The sequence below is a fragment of the Arachis hypogaea genome, chromosome 3, assembly GCF_003086295.3.
Source record: "Arachis hypogaea cultivar Tifrunner chromosome 3, arahy.Tifrunner.gnm2.J5K5, whole genome shotgun sequence".
Taxonomy (NCBI): Eukaryota; Viridiplantae; Streptophyta; class Magnoliopsida; order Fabales; family Fabaceae; genus Arachis; species Arachis hypogaea.
Window position 1 is genome coordinate 114927597 of NC_092038.1, and position 18104 is coordinate 114945700.

The 18104-nt window shown below is 30.5% G+C and overlaps 2 protein-coding genes across 2 annotated transcripts; both read right to left on the reverse strand.

Annotated features, from left to right (window-relative positions):
• Nucleotides 1-1387: 1387 nt before the first annotated feature.
• LOC112779807 (monooxygenase 3-like) lies at nt 1388-1998 on the reverse strand. The gene is made up of 2 exons (XM_025824160.2): nt 1810-1998; nt 1388-1627 (listed from the first exon to the last, which is right to left on the reverse strand). Exons 1-2 carry the CDS (start codon nt 1996-1998, stop codon nt 1388-1390), a joined length of 429 nt encoding a protein of 142 aa, XP_025679945.2.
• Nucleotides 1999-15670: 13672 nt separating this feature from the next.
• LOC112790966 (bidirectional sugar transporter N3) lies at nt 15671-17616 on the reverse strand. The gene is made up of 6 exons (XM_025833602.3): nt 17161-17616; nt 17012-17048; nt 16705-16915; nt 16456-16620; nt 16263-16382; nt 15671-16162 (listed from the first exon to the last, which is right to left on the reverse strand). The coding sequence occupies exons 1-6, from the start codon at nt 17201-17203 to the stop codon at nt 15899-15901; spliced, it is 840 nt and encodes a 279-aa protein (XP_025689387.1). The 5' UTR covers nt 17204-17616; the 3' UTR covers nt 15671-15898.
• Between the last annotated feature and the right edge of the window lie 488 nt (nt 17617-18104).

Here is an 18104-nt window from a genome sequence, read left to right on the forward strand (position 1 = left end):
GTGCAGAAGAGGTTCCTGACCAAAATACTACTCTACCCGTATTGAATTATATGATAACTCTCTAAGATCCTTAAATGCTATAGGTTTTCTACGAAGGATGTAGAAAGATTACTACAAATTATATAAGAAAATAACTCCGTATTGTGCTAAAACATTGAAAGAGTAGGTACATCAGTATTGCAATAACATGATTGCTTAACTTCTATGTTTTTGCCATTTGATTTTAGTTTTCTTCATTCTACTGAACCCGGGTGATTTGCAGTGTTATGGTGAGCATGTTACAATCATAGCTTTCCAAGATCAGTATTACAATCCTCTTTTTACTTTTTCAAACACTCAGAAAAGCACAGCTCCAGCCCTAGTCCAAGTAGAAAACTTTCACCTATTCTGCAGTGACCAGGACAACCACAGAGTTTTCAAAGGGAGGATGATTCTGACGATCTTAATGACTCAGATGATTATTTAGACGAGTATGGGTAGGTTATTTAATTACTTTACTTTGAATATTTTGTATTATTAGTAGATTATAATTTAAACGAATATAAGTCTAAGTTTAGTTATTTATCTTATCTTTGAGTCTTTATGTTAGAGGATTATTTATTATTTTGATAAGTTTGTAAATTCGTTATCTAATATTTAGTATAAATTTATTTTTATATTTAAAAGATTATTTGTCATGTTATCTAATATGCTATATAAATTTATTTCTATATTTAAAAGTTTATTTGTATTAATTGTTTACTATTTTTCAAATAGAAAAGATAATTAAAACATATAACTATTAAAATCGACGATAAAGTTGTCGCTTTTTAAATTTAAAATAGACAGAAAAAATAAAATATAGATAAAGAATTTGTCGGTATCCAAATAATAAAATCGACGGCAAGGTTGTTGATTTTAGCAAGCATATTATAGAAAAAAATCGACGGCAACTTTATCGATTTTATTGGATCAAATATCGACGGCAACGTTGTCGATTTTAGTAAGCATATTATAGATGAAAATATTGTCGATTTTATTGAATCAAATATCGAGAGAAATGGCCTATAATAATATCGACGGCAACGTTGTCGATTTTAGTAAGAATGTAAAATTTTCATGCTCATATTATAGACAGAAGCACTGTCGATTTTATTAAATCATTATCGATGGCTAGACAAGCCGTCAATTTTATTAGAATTTTGAAAAATTGACAAGTTTAATAGCGACCACCTCCGCCGTCCATTTTACCATCGAATTTTAATATTATCGACGGATTAGCCGTCGATTTTAACGATGTTTCTTGTAGTGGGTCCAATAAGTCAATTTTTCTATTTCTTCAATATGCTTACATGATTAAATACAAAATTAATATGTCTATATGGATAATCTAATTATGTTGGAGCTATCATTTAGGACCTGGAGATGAACTGTTGAAGCAGATAAACCAGTAAATTTTTGTTGGAGAAACATGAACATATCCTGCATGCACCCCTCTACCATAGATATAATTTACTCTTGGTCCATAAGGCTGTCCTGCCGAATAAGAAGCAAGTCTACGAAAAGCACAATGACCAACGTAATTTGCCTCAGGAAACCCCATCCACGTTGCTATTGGTGATCGAATCCCATCACAACTTATCAAAATCTAATTATTCATGAGACTAACTTGTTAGAGAAAATCATAATTTGCCATTATTTTTCAATCACATAACTAATTATTCATTTTGTTGTTATACTGCTACTTTTTGTTACATTGTTGGATCAATATATATGGATAGCTAAGACGAATTGAGTTGAGCTAATTAAACCAGAATATGCACTACTAACCTTTGCAAGAAGCTTAGACCCATCTACAAGTTCCAATAAGGTTTTTCCATCTGGATTTGATTTAATCATTGCTAGCTTTGAAGAAAACTGAATCACATCCTGGGGTAGTTGGCCAGCTAAAGTTTCCAAAAGTACTCGCCTTTCCACAGCTTGCACATCTTGGCTGCAGCATACCCCTTCTTTAACCATTTGATAAATGGAGAAACTTATAGTATAAACTAAGCCACCAAAAGTTAAATTAAGAAAGCTTGGAATTTTTTAATCCAGCTTGGGTATCTTTTATCCTCTTGTTTGAAAGTGAAGGAGCGTTGTTTTCGGCCATCCTCAGACTTCACCACCATCCTGTATAGCTGATAATATGAACCAGATCAAGCTCAGCTGATAATAAGTTTTAGTGTTAAAACCGACAAGTACCAAGAAAGAACCTGATACAAGTTCGAGAAACCATCTAGGGGATTAGGACTATGATCATGTGAGAGATAAAAACTTACTTAAGCTCTCATAAGGTGTTAATAGCTTGTAGTTAAAGCTAAAAACCTGTGTCACATTGTCAAAATTGGGATGCTAACCAACAAGGTTCTATTGTGAATAGTTCATTATGTAATTGAATATTGTGACTGTGATCTTGATCCTCTAGTACTCTTTGTATTAGAGCTTGACGTACCAGTGCACTCGAATTAGACACATATGACTTGTACACTAAACTAGAGGTGGATTTAAAGCTCTGCTTGGTGGTGAAACGGCTTAAGCTAAATGCGGAGACTTTGGACTACGAAAACAAATTTTAAAAGATACATCAGAAGAAGAAAGTGTAAAGGTTTTCATTTCTTTTAAACCAATAAAGATAAGTAAGAACTTACTCTACACAGCTTTCATGCTCTATTTTGTTTTAACAACCACAGGTACAAGTTGGGTAATTGACTATTTTTAAATCAAAATATTTTTAACTTAAAAATATCAGCTCAGCTGGTCATAAAAACACTTCATTACAAAAAAATAATGAGTTGTGTTAAAAACTATTATAGGATTCTCACAGTTCAACAAAATAATTATTAATAAAGGGAATTGAGAGTATGAAATTATCTAGAATGAAGAAAATCATAAGGTTGACATATCTCTATGACTAAAATCAAGCTTATCTTGAGATTTTTCTCCCATTGGTTGATTATCTAAGATTCATGTATCAATTATTGTCCCATGTATATCATCCCTAATTCAATTAACATCATCTTCAATACTTGTAGATTAATAAAGCATAGAACTTGTTATTTGAGGACCACCCTTAAACTTTTCCATGTCATCATTATCTAAGTCACCGTATATATCAAACAAATCCCTTGGGAAAAAAATTAAAATAAGGAGTATTTTACTAAATTATTGTTGTAGAACAAGGCATTATAATTTGCATTTTAATACAATTATAGAAGGTATGTAAGATAACAATGCATTTTACTACAATTATAGAAGGTATGTAAGATAAAATCTCAAGACTAAATATAGGAGAAGTACCTCCCCAAAGTTTCTACCAAATAATTAGAAGAAGAGATCAAAGAATTATTGACAATAATGCATAAAATAAAGTACAACATATAATCTAATACATGCATTCACTTATTAAGATATAGATAAGAAAATCCTACTTGTTTTGAAGCTCAAATGGTTGCTGAAATGGGGATTGACAGTGGCGGCAACAAGCAGAATTTGGGAAGCAGTCCAGTAGTGTTTTACAACATGATTTTATCACAAAACGTATTTATAATCTCATATTAGGTTAAAATAAAGAAAATTCTAAATCACTAATTAATATAAAGTTCAATCTACTAACTAAATAAAAATCACGAGAGTAAAGAACAAATAAGTTCCTGACTTTTGTCCTGCGAACATTTAAGTCCTTAAAGATTGAAAAATACATTTAAGTCCTTGACCTCATCAAACTTTGGACACCTCGATCCCTCTGTCCATCTGGAGCTGCAAAATTTAACGGAAATATCTGACATAAATCCGTTCTACTGAGGTGACTATTATGGTATCCTACGTGGATGGTTTGGAAAAGGTTAGAGACAAAGACACCCTCAGTGCTGAAATGGTATCGTAAGACACACATTTAAATCCTTTTCTCTTTGCAGTGATATCCTCGACTCTGGGTCATTCATGGCACCTCTTGTTGTTGGTCGTGGCGGCGCGGTTCCCTACGGTGCTCCTCCGGTAGGAGCTTCAAGTGCCTTTGAGTCCTTATCAATTTCTCCCTTTATACTCAAACAACGTCATTAGAAATTGTGTGATCCTTGGAGGCCTTACTGGAGGAGGGATAACCACATCTTTTTTTCTTTACTTTAATACACTGCAGTAGTAGCAACTAGTAACTTCCTTTGTTTCCAAGACACTAATAAGAGTATGGTAACTCAGGCACCAAGTAGCAATTAAGCAACAGAGTATACAGAGTAAGGTGACAAATGTAGAGAGAGTAATTAAGCAAAAAAGAAAGTAACTTTTATAATTATTGGGTCTAAAAATATTGAAGAAAAATGTAAAAAAATCTATAGAAAGAGAGAGAAAGAGAGAGCCTTACAAATAATGAAAAGGTGTTGAAAATTCAAATTATCAAAAATTGCATCAAACAGGTGGTGGGCAAGCTAAGATTATGCGGTGCAAGCTAAGATTATGCGGTGCCCAATTCGATTACTTACAAGTAGATATGATGGTGGATTAATGAGTGGGATAAAGAGAAAACAAGTGAAAGAATAGGGAACAAGTAAGCTAATTTAAATGAAGCAATTGATTGATGCATTGCACATAAAACACCGACTAAGAAGAAGTGAATGGAGATAGCATAGTATTACCTGAAGATCGAAGAAGACGAAATAAAAGGTGCAGAGAGTCTCAATAATTTCACTCACTTAGAACTAGTTTGGAAGGGAATTGAGACTCACACTACAAGACACACGGTAGATTGCAGCGCATTATTAGAGTCAGTTTTAAAAACAGCCACTATCTGCAATTTAGTGATGATTATCGTGGCAGATTTGATAGAAGCCGTTATTTGCTTTCTTTTCAGGGTTCAATTAGATGCCCCTCTTTTTCATATCTCTATTTCAATTTTCATTCTAATTTTCTTCACTCTCACTAGTTACAACGCAGTTCTCTTCTTTCCAACTTCCATCATCATCTCTACACCTCTCCAAAGTTTTTACGTTGTGCTAACTCCTCTGCTTCTTCTGCTTTCTCTTCTGTTCTGCCAGATCTGCTAGCTATCTCATCCGTGTAGTGTTGTGCGCGGTTCGAATCTGCGGTAGCGACACGAGCATCCTGTCAACGTCACCTCCACCACACCTGTTGCATGTTCTTCTCTTCTTCCTTTATTTCTTTATTTGGATTGTCGTTTATTTATCTTCTTTTTTGCTAGGGTTTCACGTTTTTACAAAAGGATAAGTGGCCCTCACCCATAGCAAAAGGGATCTTTTGTCCCAGATTTGCTCGCTGCTCGTGCCTCCTTCCTTCTGCTTTGCACCTTCACTTTTTGTTTCTCTTTATGGTTTTTTTTATTTTGTGCATTCTAAATCCTGGTTCTGATTTTGTTCTTAGGTTTTTCTACTAATTAAACTGATTGTTTTACTTTATCAGAGAAGAAGAGAAAGCTCAATAGAGAATCTTTTTAGTATATTCAATTCAATATCTAAACCAATTTCTAAATTGCAGTGTGAGAATAATTTTTACAAATATTTTTATAAATTTGTCAGAATCAAGTGATACCCTTTGAGTTTGGAAAGGGGAGCTTAGAGGAGAGGTCATGAATCTTGGTTGATATTGTGACTATTAAGCCTGCTCATGTTTTTAATGTTGATGATTTCACTAGTACATTTAATTTGAAGTGGTTTGAGGCTAACAAAATAGAATCTATTGGTGTTGATGTTATTGGTGTCCTAACATTGTCAAGTGCTTGCAAGGGCCATAGTCTCTCCATGATGAATTATGCATTTAGTGGTAATTTTGAACATAAACCAAATTCTAATGTTAGTTAAAGGTCTCATTGTGTCATGGGGTTCAAGGGAACAGAGACGAAGAGCCTGGGACAAATGGACAAGAAAAAGAAAATTCATGTATTTTTTAGCTCGGAGGTGTCCTAGGTTTCTCGCTTTCTTCTATTGGCGAAGCTTCTTGTCAGGAAAGCATGGTGAGATTACTAAGTGACTGTCATTGTCTCTAGAAAAGAGGGTAAGAAAAGCTTTGCTCATCCATTTCTATCTTGTGGTCAATACAAATGTGTTTAGTATCCATATCAAGAGATCTACACTTCCATGTGATGTCTATGTTATATTTGTCTTTCACTTGCATTCCAGTAACTTGGATTAAACATATCCCCTCACAAAAGGTTCCTTGCAGGATAAAGCATTGATGGAAGAACCAATCTATGAGAAATTCTAGCAAAGGGATGTGAAAAAATCAATTAGGCAACAAAATGCAAAGGAAGTTGCTCTGCAGGTCTCAAACTGGGGTTTCAGCCCGTTGGACCTCAAGTTGCAGAAGAAAAAACATAGTAGAATTGCTGATTTGCTCATTTGGTTGAAGTAAATGTTCATTAAAGTTCAAAAGGAATACATAGATTTTCTTGGCCCAATACATATATGGCAAGTGAGTGCATCAATGTTTAGAGTACTACATCCTCTTTGCAAGCTTCATTTACTAAAGCATTCACTCTTATTTAATAAAAATCTTCTGCAAGCAATCTTCTAAGGACTTTTCCCCCAAAGCTTTATAAGCAATGGTGAAATACTGGGACGATATGATATTGTTTATATTACGAATAAACAGTACAATTTTATCTCAAGAATCTTTAAATGTTTTGAATGGTTTAAATGTGATTTAGTCCGTTTTAATTTTTAAACAATTGAAAATCAATTAGGACAATTTTTGGCCAATAATTTAAAAAATTAAAGTTGTGATACCGGTGCATGCATACAGTATCCAAAGTGGATCCAAGTATGGTGGACAATTTTTCAAGCATCATCTTTACTTTAGCATAATTATTCTTAACTTTGATTCATGCTTTTTGGGTTTTAATTTTCATAAGCATTCTTCTTGTCAATAATGTGTTAGTGGATCATAAATGCCAAACCATTTTAAGCAAACTATCCTCATTTATTGTTATCAAAGCAAATCACTATGTGGTAAAGTTTATCAAAAAGTTACCACCGTTACATGTTAGTTCTTTAAAATTTTGCCACCATTATATGATAATTACATGTCTGTTTAATTGTATATTTATAAATTGATAGTTGAAATTTATACATATATGCTTAACTTGTTCTTATGCTATTTTTTGAACTGCTTGTAAGGGACATAATATTTTATATTGTCCTGTATCTTAACTAATGTTTATGGTATTCTTGCATGTCATATTTAGGACCAAAGATATTTATCTTATATCCAGAGGCTTAAGGTTTGTATAGATGATTCCAGAACCTTGAGATAAGCTACTCACTAGATCGAGAAAAGTTGAAGAGTTTATTGAATTAGCCCAACAAAAAAGCATGGAGATAGGTAAGGGTTGTCTTTCAATTTTCTTTCATTTTTTCATTTAGAAAAATCTTCACTAAGTTAGTGTACTTGTTTGGTTAGATTTAATTACATAGTTACTGCTCACAAAGTTGATGTATTTGCGTGGTTAGATTCAATTTTATTTTCATATATTTTATCTTCATTCTTTTGTGTTTTTAGAAGTTCCTTGTTTCACGTATTCGTTCAACAAATTATTTTTTATTTCTTTTTAGGTTTGGCGGTGGTTCCATAAATTATGTGAAGAGATGAGTCATGACCCATGATGATCTGATTGGTCATTTATATATCAAGTAAATTTTTTGTACTTTTTGATCAATTGAATCATGTTTCATTGTAAGTAGTGCAGTTAAGTTTTAATTTGATTTATATATTATATTTTTTTTAATATTGAGTAGTATTTACCCTGAGAAAGGATTATACTAGAAAAGTTTTTTTCTCAACGGTGTTTTTCACTTGTCCTTTACATTAGAGGAGGTTTTGTGGTAAATATAAAGTGTTGAGTTATTTATTATAACTACTATAAAGGGTTGAATGATTTAGTGCTTCTTCCCATTTGAACTACAAATTTGGTATGAGTTTATAAATGCATTTTTTTAAAGCTCATGTATGAAATTGCGGCGGTTCAAAACTGTCGCATTTTTTTAAAAAGACTCACATAAATTTACAGCGATTTTAAAATTGCTGCAGATTTTTTTTTTAAATCTACTGAGCAAAATAGCAGCGGTTCTACAACCACCGTAAAATCGAACATCTGATTTGTTGCGGTTGTATCTGCGGTTTCTCAAAACCGCCGTAAATCAATAAAAAAACCGCCGCTATTCGACGTGTCTCTTGTAGCGTCAAACGACATCATTTGAGCTTTGAGAGACTTTTTTGTCCTATTATTACCTTTCTATATCATTCACATGAAACACCGTTATAACTGTCTCGTCTGTAGAATAATAAAATTCATGTTAGACGTCTTTATTATATTTTGCAAGTCCAAATGAATGGAAGAGTTCACGTACTCGGGTTTTAAAAAAATCAAGAATTGAAATATATTTTTCAATTTTTAGTGACTAAAATATTCATAAGACAAAATGTCAAAAATTTGTTTATCTTTTTCTCAAATCAAAATATATAAAATTAGACATTCTAATACTTAAAAATAAAAATTAATAACTATTAAATAATATTTAACCTCTTTATATTATGAATATTTAAAACACCATCACGTTTCCTCAATACTGACAAGCTTTTTGCTAAGGGTAATATTAGTGGGTTTTTTAATTCTTGAGTTGCTACAAGTCTCCGATCCATAGCTTTGAAGCGTATAAGAAAAGTGGATTTAAGAGGAATAAAAGGTGAGGGAAGGTTGGGATTAACAATGGCAAAAAGTGAGGAAGGATTGGTACTTAGCTAGTGATTTTTGAAGAGGAGTTTGAGAAAAAGAAATCTAGTTTTCCGTTTGAGAAAAGAGCATGCGTGGACGTGCACTACTGCATCTGAACTTTTTTTTGGTGTTAGTATTAAAATACACTGAATGTAATTGTTGATCAAATATTAGCTTCAATTGATAAAATGTCATTGGCCCTCTAGCAATGTTGTATAATTATATAAGAACTATCTGATTAAGTAAACCAACGTTATGCATAAGATTTTGCTTTGATGATGAACACTAGTTCAAGCACCTCGCGCTTATTTATTATAATTATCATAAATTTGCATGAAATATTGTTGAGTTTAACTACCAAAAATGTTGATCTAATAGTAATAGAGAGAGTTTTGGGAGTCGCATTACACAATCAATGGTTGCTATCGAAAAACAAAAATTAAAAAATTCAATTAGAAAAATATTGGAAATTTAAACTCCACAAAAATTCATTTTTAATAGTTTTATACTGAACTTGTTTAACCTATAATATTAATTGAAATTAGTTATTATAGTATTAATTTTCTAATATTACATATTTGTTGAGAAAAAAATAAGTAATTTTATTACGATGGAAACGATTTATTTTTCTAGGGTTAATAAAGAAACTAAGGGGACACAGTTGGGAAAACAATTATTGAGTTTCATCATCTATAAAACAAGATTTTAAAAATAATACAATTAATCTATAACATAAAATTTTTAGAAATAACAGAAATTTGTATATATTTTTTTAAAATATCTTTTTTTAAAAATAATTCTACGTGCCATATCAAACCTCCCTCGGTCCCCTTTTAATTTGTTATATATGCGTGCCTTGATATAAGCCAATAAATTAAGGAAAAGTCTAGGGGGCCAGCAGTTTTATTGAATTTTGGCCAGCATGTAACCAGCAGAGGAAGGTGAGCCATTGGATGAAATCTCATACCAATCTCACACCATCAAATCATCATTGATGGCTAGTTGATGGCTAACAATCACAAAAATTACTGCCCCCTAGCATTGCTCATAAATTAAACCTCCCTATTCACTCACCTACCTCCATTCATATGTTTCGTATTCATATATATAACATTAACAAATTAAAATACTTTTCTATAAGCTAATGCAGACTGCTTTAGCTTTTAATAGTCCTGCTTTTATACAAAATATATTTCCAGTATTTTAGAAATATTGCCTGCTACCACTCCTTCGTCTATGCACTTCCTTTGTTTAGATAAGACGTACTTAAATATTTATTTTGTTAATGTAATATGATAACATATAAAATAGTCCCTGAAAAATATATCTACAGAAAGTAATAAGACAATAGTTCAGTAGGGAACACCACACATTATTTTAGATTCATCAATCTAAAATAAAACTAATAAGATATATATAATGATTAAAATGAGGGTTTAAGCATATAACGTAACAAGCTATTTACAAATTCATATATATATATATATATATAAAAGTTCTGGTCGGAAATGAATTGAGAGGAATTAAATTTTAAAATGGTCTCTAAAATTGTATTCAAGTTTTAAAGTGGTTCCTAAAGTTAATAATTACCTAAATTTATTCTTAAAGTTGCACTTCAGAAATCATAATAGTCTCTAAGGCACTTTTCGTCCATCGTCTACCATCAAAAAATTAAATTGGACTGATTTCTGCCATGCTAGCACAAAATAACGTCATTTTATATTAAAAAAAAGTAATCAAAATTCTTCTTCAAGAAATCACAAAAATGAAAACCAACACCACAAAAGATTACAAAAAAATCAGCAGATCAATCAACTTAAACAGCAAGTATCAATCAACCTACTGAATAGCAACAATTACAAAAATAACAACAATAAAAAAATCAGCAATAATACAGAATAGTAAACAACTAAAATTAACCATTGCTGTTATATTGAAATAGGATCAGCATCAACTAATTACCCAGAACATTAAAGAACAATGATTGAATAACTAAAAAAATTAAAAAAAAAAACTCACCATGGTTGAGAGAGAAAACCGAACCAAAGGAGAGAAGAGGGAGCTAAGGCAGAGGGAGACAGAGAAGAAACAAGAGAAGAGCGCTGAAGCGTGAGTAGCTAGCCAGCTACAACGACGAGTAGAGAGAGAGGCTGCAGTGAGCGTGACGAGTACAGAAGGAGGCAGAAGCGAACAGTGATGGTGAGAAATGAGATGATGCAATGACACAGAGGGAGTGGCGCGCAGCGTGGCGACGAGATGGAGGTTGGCGAGCAGTGTAGCGACGAGATGGAGGCTGGCGAATTCCATGGCAATGCAACAAGACGAAGGCTGGCGAGCGGCCAGCGATGATAGAGAAGGTTGGGACTTTGTGCTCTGCCTCTGCTGTGTTTGAGTGTGAGAGACTAGGTTGGAAAAGAGGGGATGAGTATTGCGACACCGTAACAGAGGCCAACGAGACGTGGCAACAGAGAGGGTTGAGGAAACCTCCATGTGTTTACTGTTGTGAGTGTGAGAATATGGTGGGGAGGAGGTCTCGAAGGGGATTAGGTTTTTTTTAGTAGTATAAAATGACGTCGTTTCAGTCCAACTCAGCTTTTTAATGGAAAGTGTCTTGGGGACTATTATGAGTTTCGAAATACAATTTTGAGAATAAATTTGGATAATTATTAACTTTAAAAATCATTTTGAAGCTCAAGTATAATTTTAGGGACCACTTTAAAACTTAACTCCAATTAAAAGTGTAGCCAAATAGAGTTAACTAGTTGAAAAATAGGTTAACTACAAAAAAAAAGTTAGCATACCACTATTCTAATTTTAGAATTTCAAAATTATATATATATATATATATATATATATATATATATATGGACTCATTTGCATTGGTTTTCCGATTGGAAAAAGTATATTTTTTTTAAATAAAATTAGGAGTAGAAGATTATTTTCTGTCGGAATGTAATTGTCAAGAAATTATTTATTTTAAAAATTTAAATTAATAAAAAATATATAAATAGTTATATTTACAGATTTTATAAATTTTTTAGTTATAAAAATTATAGTGTATAAAATTACTTACCTAAAAAATTTAAATTAAAAAGAATAGACAAGAGTATATATAAAAATCAGGGTAAAACACTATAATAAGCCAAGAAAAATGAAATTTTACACAAATAAACCAAATGAAAAATTGGTTCATGAATCTACCAACGCACATTATTATATAGTTCGAATCAGGTTCATTCGAACTCTATTCACACATAATTCAAATCATGTTGATTCGAATTACATTTACATACGCTGCACATAGTAATTCGAATTGAACAGATTCGAATTACTCATGATTTAATTATGTTCATTTTTTATTAAAAATTTAATAATTGATTAAAAAAATTAATAATTTAAAAATTAAAAAATATATATTTTATTTCATGCATTAAAAAAAAGCTAACAAAATATTTTATTACGAGACTTATTTAAAATATTAGTGAGCTATCAATTCGAATTTCATACAATACTCTTTTGCGCATTTTTAATAGCTCATGAATATTTTTTTATAAATTTTTTAAATAAATTTATTTAAATTATACCACAAAAAAATATTTTATTCTATACAAAATAATTTTAAAAATGGCTTAAAAGATGTTAGGAGTACTATAAAAATTTGTAATGTCCTAATGACTTAGAACATTAAAGAAATACTCTACATAGTCAATAATAATTTAGAAATTAAAAAAAATATAGTTATAACCAATATTTACCTAAATTAGTAGAATATTACAAACTTTCATAGTACTCCTAACATTTTTTAAGCAATTTTTTTAAAATTATTTTGCATAGAAAATGGCTTAAAAATGCCCTTTATTCTAGGCAAAACAATTTAAAAAAATAGCTTAAAAAAATGTTAGGAGTACTATAAAAATTTGTAATGTCCTAATAATTTAGGTAAATATTGGTTGTAACTATATTTTTTTAATTTCTAAATTAGTATTGGCTATGTAGAGTATTTTTTTAATGTCCTAAGTCATTAGGACATTAAAAATTTTTATAGTACTCCTAACATTTTTTTAAGTCATTTTTTAAATTATTTTGCCTAGAATAAAGTGCATTTTAAGCCATTTTAAGCCATTTTCTATACAAAACAATTTAAAAAATGGCTTAAAAAATGTTAGGAGTACTATAAAAGTTTGTAATATTCTAGTAATTTAGATAAATACTGGTTATAACTATATTTTTTTAATTTCTAAATTATTATTGACTATGTAGAGTATTTCTTTAATGTCCTAAGTTATTAGGACATTACAAATTTTTATAATATTCCTAATATCTTTTAAGCCATTTTTTAAAATTATTTTGTATAGAGTAAAATATTTTGTTAGCTTTTTTAATGCATGAAATAAAATATATATTTTTTAATTTTTAAATTATTAATTTTTTTAATCAATTATTAAATTTTTAATAAAAAATGGACATAATTAAATCATGAGTAATTCGAATCTGTTCAATTCGAATTACTATGTGCAGCGTGTGTGAGTGTAATTCGAATCAACATGATTCGAATTAGTGTGTGTGCATGTTTGTGCATAATTCGAATCAACATGATTTGAATTATGTGTGAATAGAGTTCGAATGAACCTGATTCGAACTATATAGTAATGTGCTTTGGTGGATTCATGAACCAATTTTTCATTTGGCTTATTTGTGTAAAATTTCATTCTCCTTGGCTTATTATAGTGTTTTACCCTAAAAATCACGTAGAAAATGAAATTACTCAAAAAAAATCAATGATGCAAACGTACACATAAATAATAAGAGTTTAATTTTAATATATTAACAGTCTAAAATATTTTATACAATCGTTCAATTATATTTAATTTTTTAAATAATCATTAATGTAATAATAGTTATTTTGCTGACATGATAAAATATAATTAAATGCATGCACACGTATAAAACTATTTTGAGTTTGTTTAGGTAAATTTTTACAAAAAAAAAACTTTTTTTAAAAAATCTTTTAAAAAGATAAAATAATTTTATATTTAAAAATTTTATGTAAAAATATCTCTCTTTATTTAATAATTATGTTTAGGTACAATCATATAAAAGTATTTTTTTGTATATTGTATTATGTAAAAAATATTTTTTTAACTAAAAGAAAATTCTTTTAAAAAATATAAATTATAACTTCTAAACTTTTTTTTTATTTTTTTACTTTTATTATTAAAATTTGGTTAAATATACAAAAAGAAATCTTTTTTATTAAAATTTTTTTCACTACTTAATAACATTTAAATAAATATGTTATACTAATAATACATCAATATTAAATTCAACAAATAATCTCCATTATTCAAATCCAGCCATCCGACTTTTGTTACTGTTATAAAAGTTCCACACACATATGCCACGTTCTGTGCCTACTGGACATTGTACAATAGTGGATATTACATAAAAAAGATCAAAATATAATTATTACTCTCAACAATTTTTCCTAGCTATATACTGCCCTTATGACCTTAACAAATATACAGGTGTAATTCTTAAGAAAGTAAAGAGGATGAAATAGCCAAAATACAAAGCCATGATTTAGAAAGTAAATTAAATGAAACGCAAAGAAAAAGACAAGTAAAAAAGAGATGACAATCTATAATTATAAAGAAAAATTCAGAATTTAATAAAGTGTACTAGGAAGTGGGAAAAGGAGGTAATAATAAAGTTAACATAATCAGGGGAATAAATCCTACGAAGAGCTACTTAGATAAAAACATTTATAACGTTTTTTTTAAGACGTGTTTAGATAATTAAAATTTAATACATATAATTAATTAAATATTATTATTTTTATTAAAATTAGATTAGATAAATTAATTTGACTAAAAAATTGATAAATTATATTTTAAATTGATCTAAATTAATATTTTTTATAAAAAATAATTACAATATTTCTATTATAAAAAATGACTAAAATATTCTTTTATATATATATAAAAGAACTTTAAATTCTAATTTTTTTTGGTGTCGTTATAGGGTTAGCATTTAAAATTTTTAAATTAAAAAATATATAATAAAAATGTTTTAGTCATTTTTTATAATAAAGTTATTGTGGTCATTTTATATAAAAAATATTAATTTAAATCCATTCAAGGTTTAATTTATCGATTTTTTGATCAAATCAATTTATCTGATCTAATTTTGTTAAAAATAATAAAATTAATCAATTATATGTATTAAATTTTAGTTAATAACAAATATTTAAAAAAAAAAGACATTTTAAGTATTTTTATCAGAGTATCTCCCATCCCACAATTGTTTCAACAAATATCATATAGAGGAAGCTAGGGTTTATGACGAGCGAGGAGAATTGTGTACAATTATACTGTTATGGGCGAAATTGAAGAATTGATCAGAATCATCAATGCAAGCAGTGAGAGACAGTGATTGTCCTCAGTTTCGGTTTTGCACGATCCCGATGAATGAAGTATGAACAGAGGCTTGAATTGAATTGACCAGACATTGCAGCGTAGCTCGTTGAGTTGTTCAGTCCCTTTCAATAATGCAAATTTTTTGTCCTACAATATTAAATCTTAATTTCTCCTTGTCCCCCTCCTTTAATTAATCAGCAATAATTCTGTGTGCGTGCTTTGACAAATTACACTTAGATTCATTAAATGTTGTTCAAAATTATGCACAGTCTAAATAATTTTATTGAAGTAATAAATCAAACTATCTCCGTTCAAAGAAGTTTAATTTTACAGAACAGTAGCATATGTTCTTAAACAAAATCTTTCTCATCAGCTAATCATAATTACTTGTAAAGCAACTAAGTGCTGTATGATAGTAAGCCAATATATTAGTAAAATTTTAAAGGTTTTAATAAGCTGGTTTATTTTTCACTGAATTTACTAAAAAAATGGCTGGGATAATTTGGGACAGAAGAGGTATGAAATTGAAAATTTTTGTTTATGATAGGAAGTACAGACATAAAATAGAAGGAAGATGGATGAGAATCATGAAGTATGTGTATATATATAGCTAGGTAGATATATATAAAAAGATAAAGATAGATATATATAGTATGTATATAGGTATGGTGGGTGTGTTCCCCTTAGAATTAATTTTACATGGCAGATAGAGGCACAACACAACACAACTGGATCTTCAAACTTGTCACACTTTCTGTTGTTGCAGCTGGACTTGCACTTGATGATTATTAGTGGCTTCCACAGGAGTAGGAGGGTTGTTGTCTGGTTGCTGCTTCTTCTGATCTCCAATCTCAATATCAATGGGGGCCTGAGGGGTGGTAGCTTCAACTTCTCCGTTATGTTGAGGCAGCTTCTCATCATTATCCTTGCTCACGGGCTTGTTCTTCCTGTATATACAATACAGCACCATCTGTATTGTCCCGAATGTCACTCCCACTATGTTCGGAAGCTGTATTATTTACATGCATGGGAAAAAGCTAACATTAGAAACACAAGACAGAACCAACTATATATGTGTATATAGGCTAGCACTTAGTACTAGTACTTACTGTAACATAGATATCCTTGAGAAGAATGCCATATGCCATCCACATTATTGCGCTTATTGTGAGAAGCAGTGAAAGATTGAAGGGCATGAACTCCACACTCTTTGTGCGAATTACCACTCTCTACATGAAAATGCATATATCACATTAATAATTATATTAATCAAATACATATAGTAGAAATGAATTAACTCACAATGATGCTTAAAGGTGCTGCAAAGACACTGGTGGAAAGGACGACGCAGATCCATCCAAGAAGCTCTAGACGAGCTGTTCTTTCTTTTGCTAGAACGTGTGTCAGAAGGACAACCAAGAATATTCCCCCCAAGTTGAACATGAATATCAGCTTCAACGTGAAGATCTACACAACATAAACATAGATTTATTATATGAATTAATTAATAAGAAGCAATACATGCATGAGCAGTATAATAATTAAGCGTACCCTAGCTTTCTTGGGGCAATAGGTGAGATAGATGGCAAGGTAAATTGTCTCTATAAAACAACCGAATGAGTTGATGGTGATGATAAGTATTTCGCCCTTCTTTATGTAAGCATAAAATATCCAAAGCATTGCACTGAACAGTGCTGCCACATATGGAATCGACTGGAACCCTTCCGTTGTTTTCTTCTTACAAACTCGATAAAATGTGGATCTGCATTCATTCCATATATACTATTAGTATTGGCTACTGCCCCTGCGTTGACACTTGATATTAATTCAAGTTATATATGTATGAATGTATACTTACAAAGGTGCCAAGAAGCAAATGAAGGAGCAAATGTTACCTATACATAAACATAACATAGAAAATCAGTGAATTGCTTGGAAGGAGAATGAAAAATTAAAGAATATATATTAAGAGAGTAATCAATTAATTGTGCATGTATGTGTGTGTACCTATAACACCAACGATAAAAATTTCAGTAGCGACTTGAGGCATGGTTTCGATGGAAAGAAGAGCTAGAGAAGAATTGAAGGGAAGCTAAGTGTAGCTCTAGCTTGCTTAATTAATGAATATTGTGTATGTGTGTGTACCCTGCCACGGAAGAAAACAGATATTAGAGATCCCTTATATATAGGGGAGGAGGAGGAGGGGGCTATTTGCATGGACATTATGAAATTATTGAGTGAATTGCATTCATTCGAGGGCAAACAATCAAAGCCATGAGCACACCCGTTTCCGAATGCCAACTCAATTCATTATTGTGGCGAGTTGGTGTGATGTAGTTCTACAATTAATATTTTGGGCCACCACTTCCAATCCCTTGTTTACGTGTTACATCTCCAACCAATTTCAGACGTTACGTTTCCTCAGCCCCTCTCCTCACGTGACCCCTCTCCATTATTCCTCCCTCTCACGTCCCTAGTTGGCCCTCCTATTTCACAAATTCTATGCCTCACAAATATATAAATTAATTGAAAGAATGCTATGGAGCGATGAAATTTTATTATTTTTTGTTATTAGTTAATTATTAATATTTAAAAAATATAAAATAAAACGTTTTGTTAGATTATTAAATTAAAAGAATTAAGTTAAATGAATTGAATTAATTATAAACCAACTTCTTAAGTTAATAATTAGTCAAGTTTTAGTCTTTACTCTTTTGTATTTTTGCTTATTATTATTTAAGAAAATTTAGGAAGTCAACATTTTTTAAAATCAGTCAACGATTGTATTCGTACATGTTTTCTGCCTCTTCAATATCTCTTCCTTTTCTTTTACTTCTACCTTCAAACCCCTTCTTTCTCTTCCTCTCTCTCCCCGTTTGAAGCTACCGTTATCTTTTCCTCTCCTTTTCTCGATCTATCAGTTTATTTTAGATATTTTAAGGCAAATATTT

Coding starts and splice junctions, on each gene's coding strand:
- LOC112779807 (XM_025824160.2), bottom strand. CDS start 1,998: ATGGTTAAAGAAGGGGTATGCTGCAGCCAAGATGTGCAAGCTGTGGAA. Junction 1,628..1,809: donor GGTCTAAGCTTCTTGCAAAG/GTTAGTAGTGCA, acceptor ATGAATAATTAG/ATTTTGATAAGTTGTGATGG.
- LOC112790966 (XM_025833602.3), bottom strand. CDS start 17,203: ATGCCTCAAGTCGCTACTGAAATTTTTATCGTTGGTGTTATAG. Junction 17,049..17,160: donor TTTTATCGTTGGTGTTATAG/GTACACACACAT, acceptor GTTTATGTATAG/GTAACATTTGCTCCTTCATT. Junction 16,383..16,455: donor CAGCACCTTTAAGCATCATT/GTGAGTTAATTC, acceptor ATTTTCATGTAG/AGAGTGGTAATTCGCACAAA.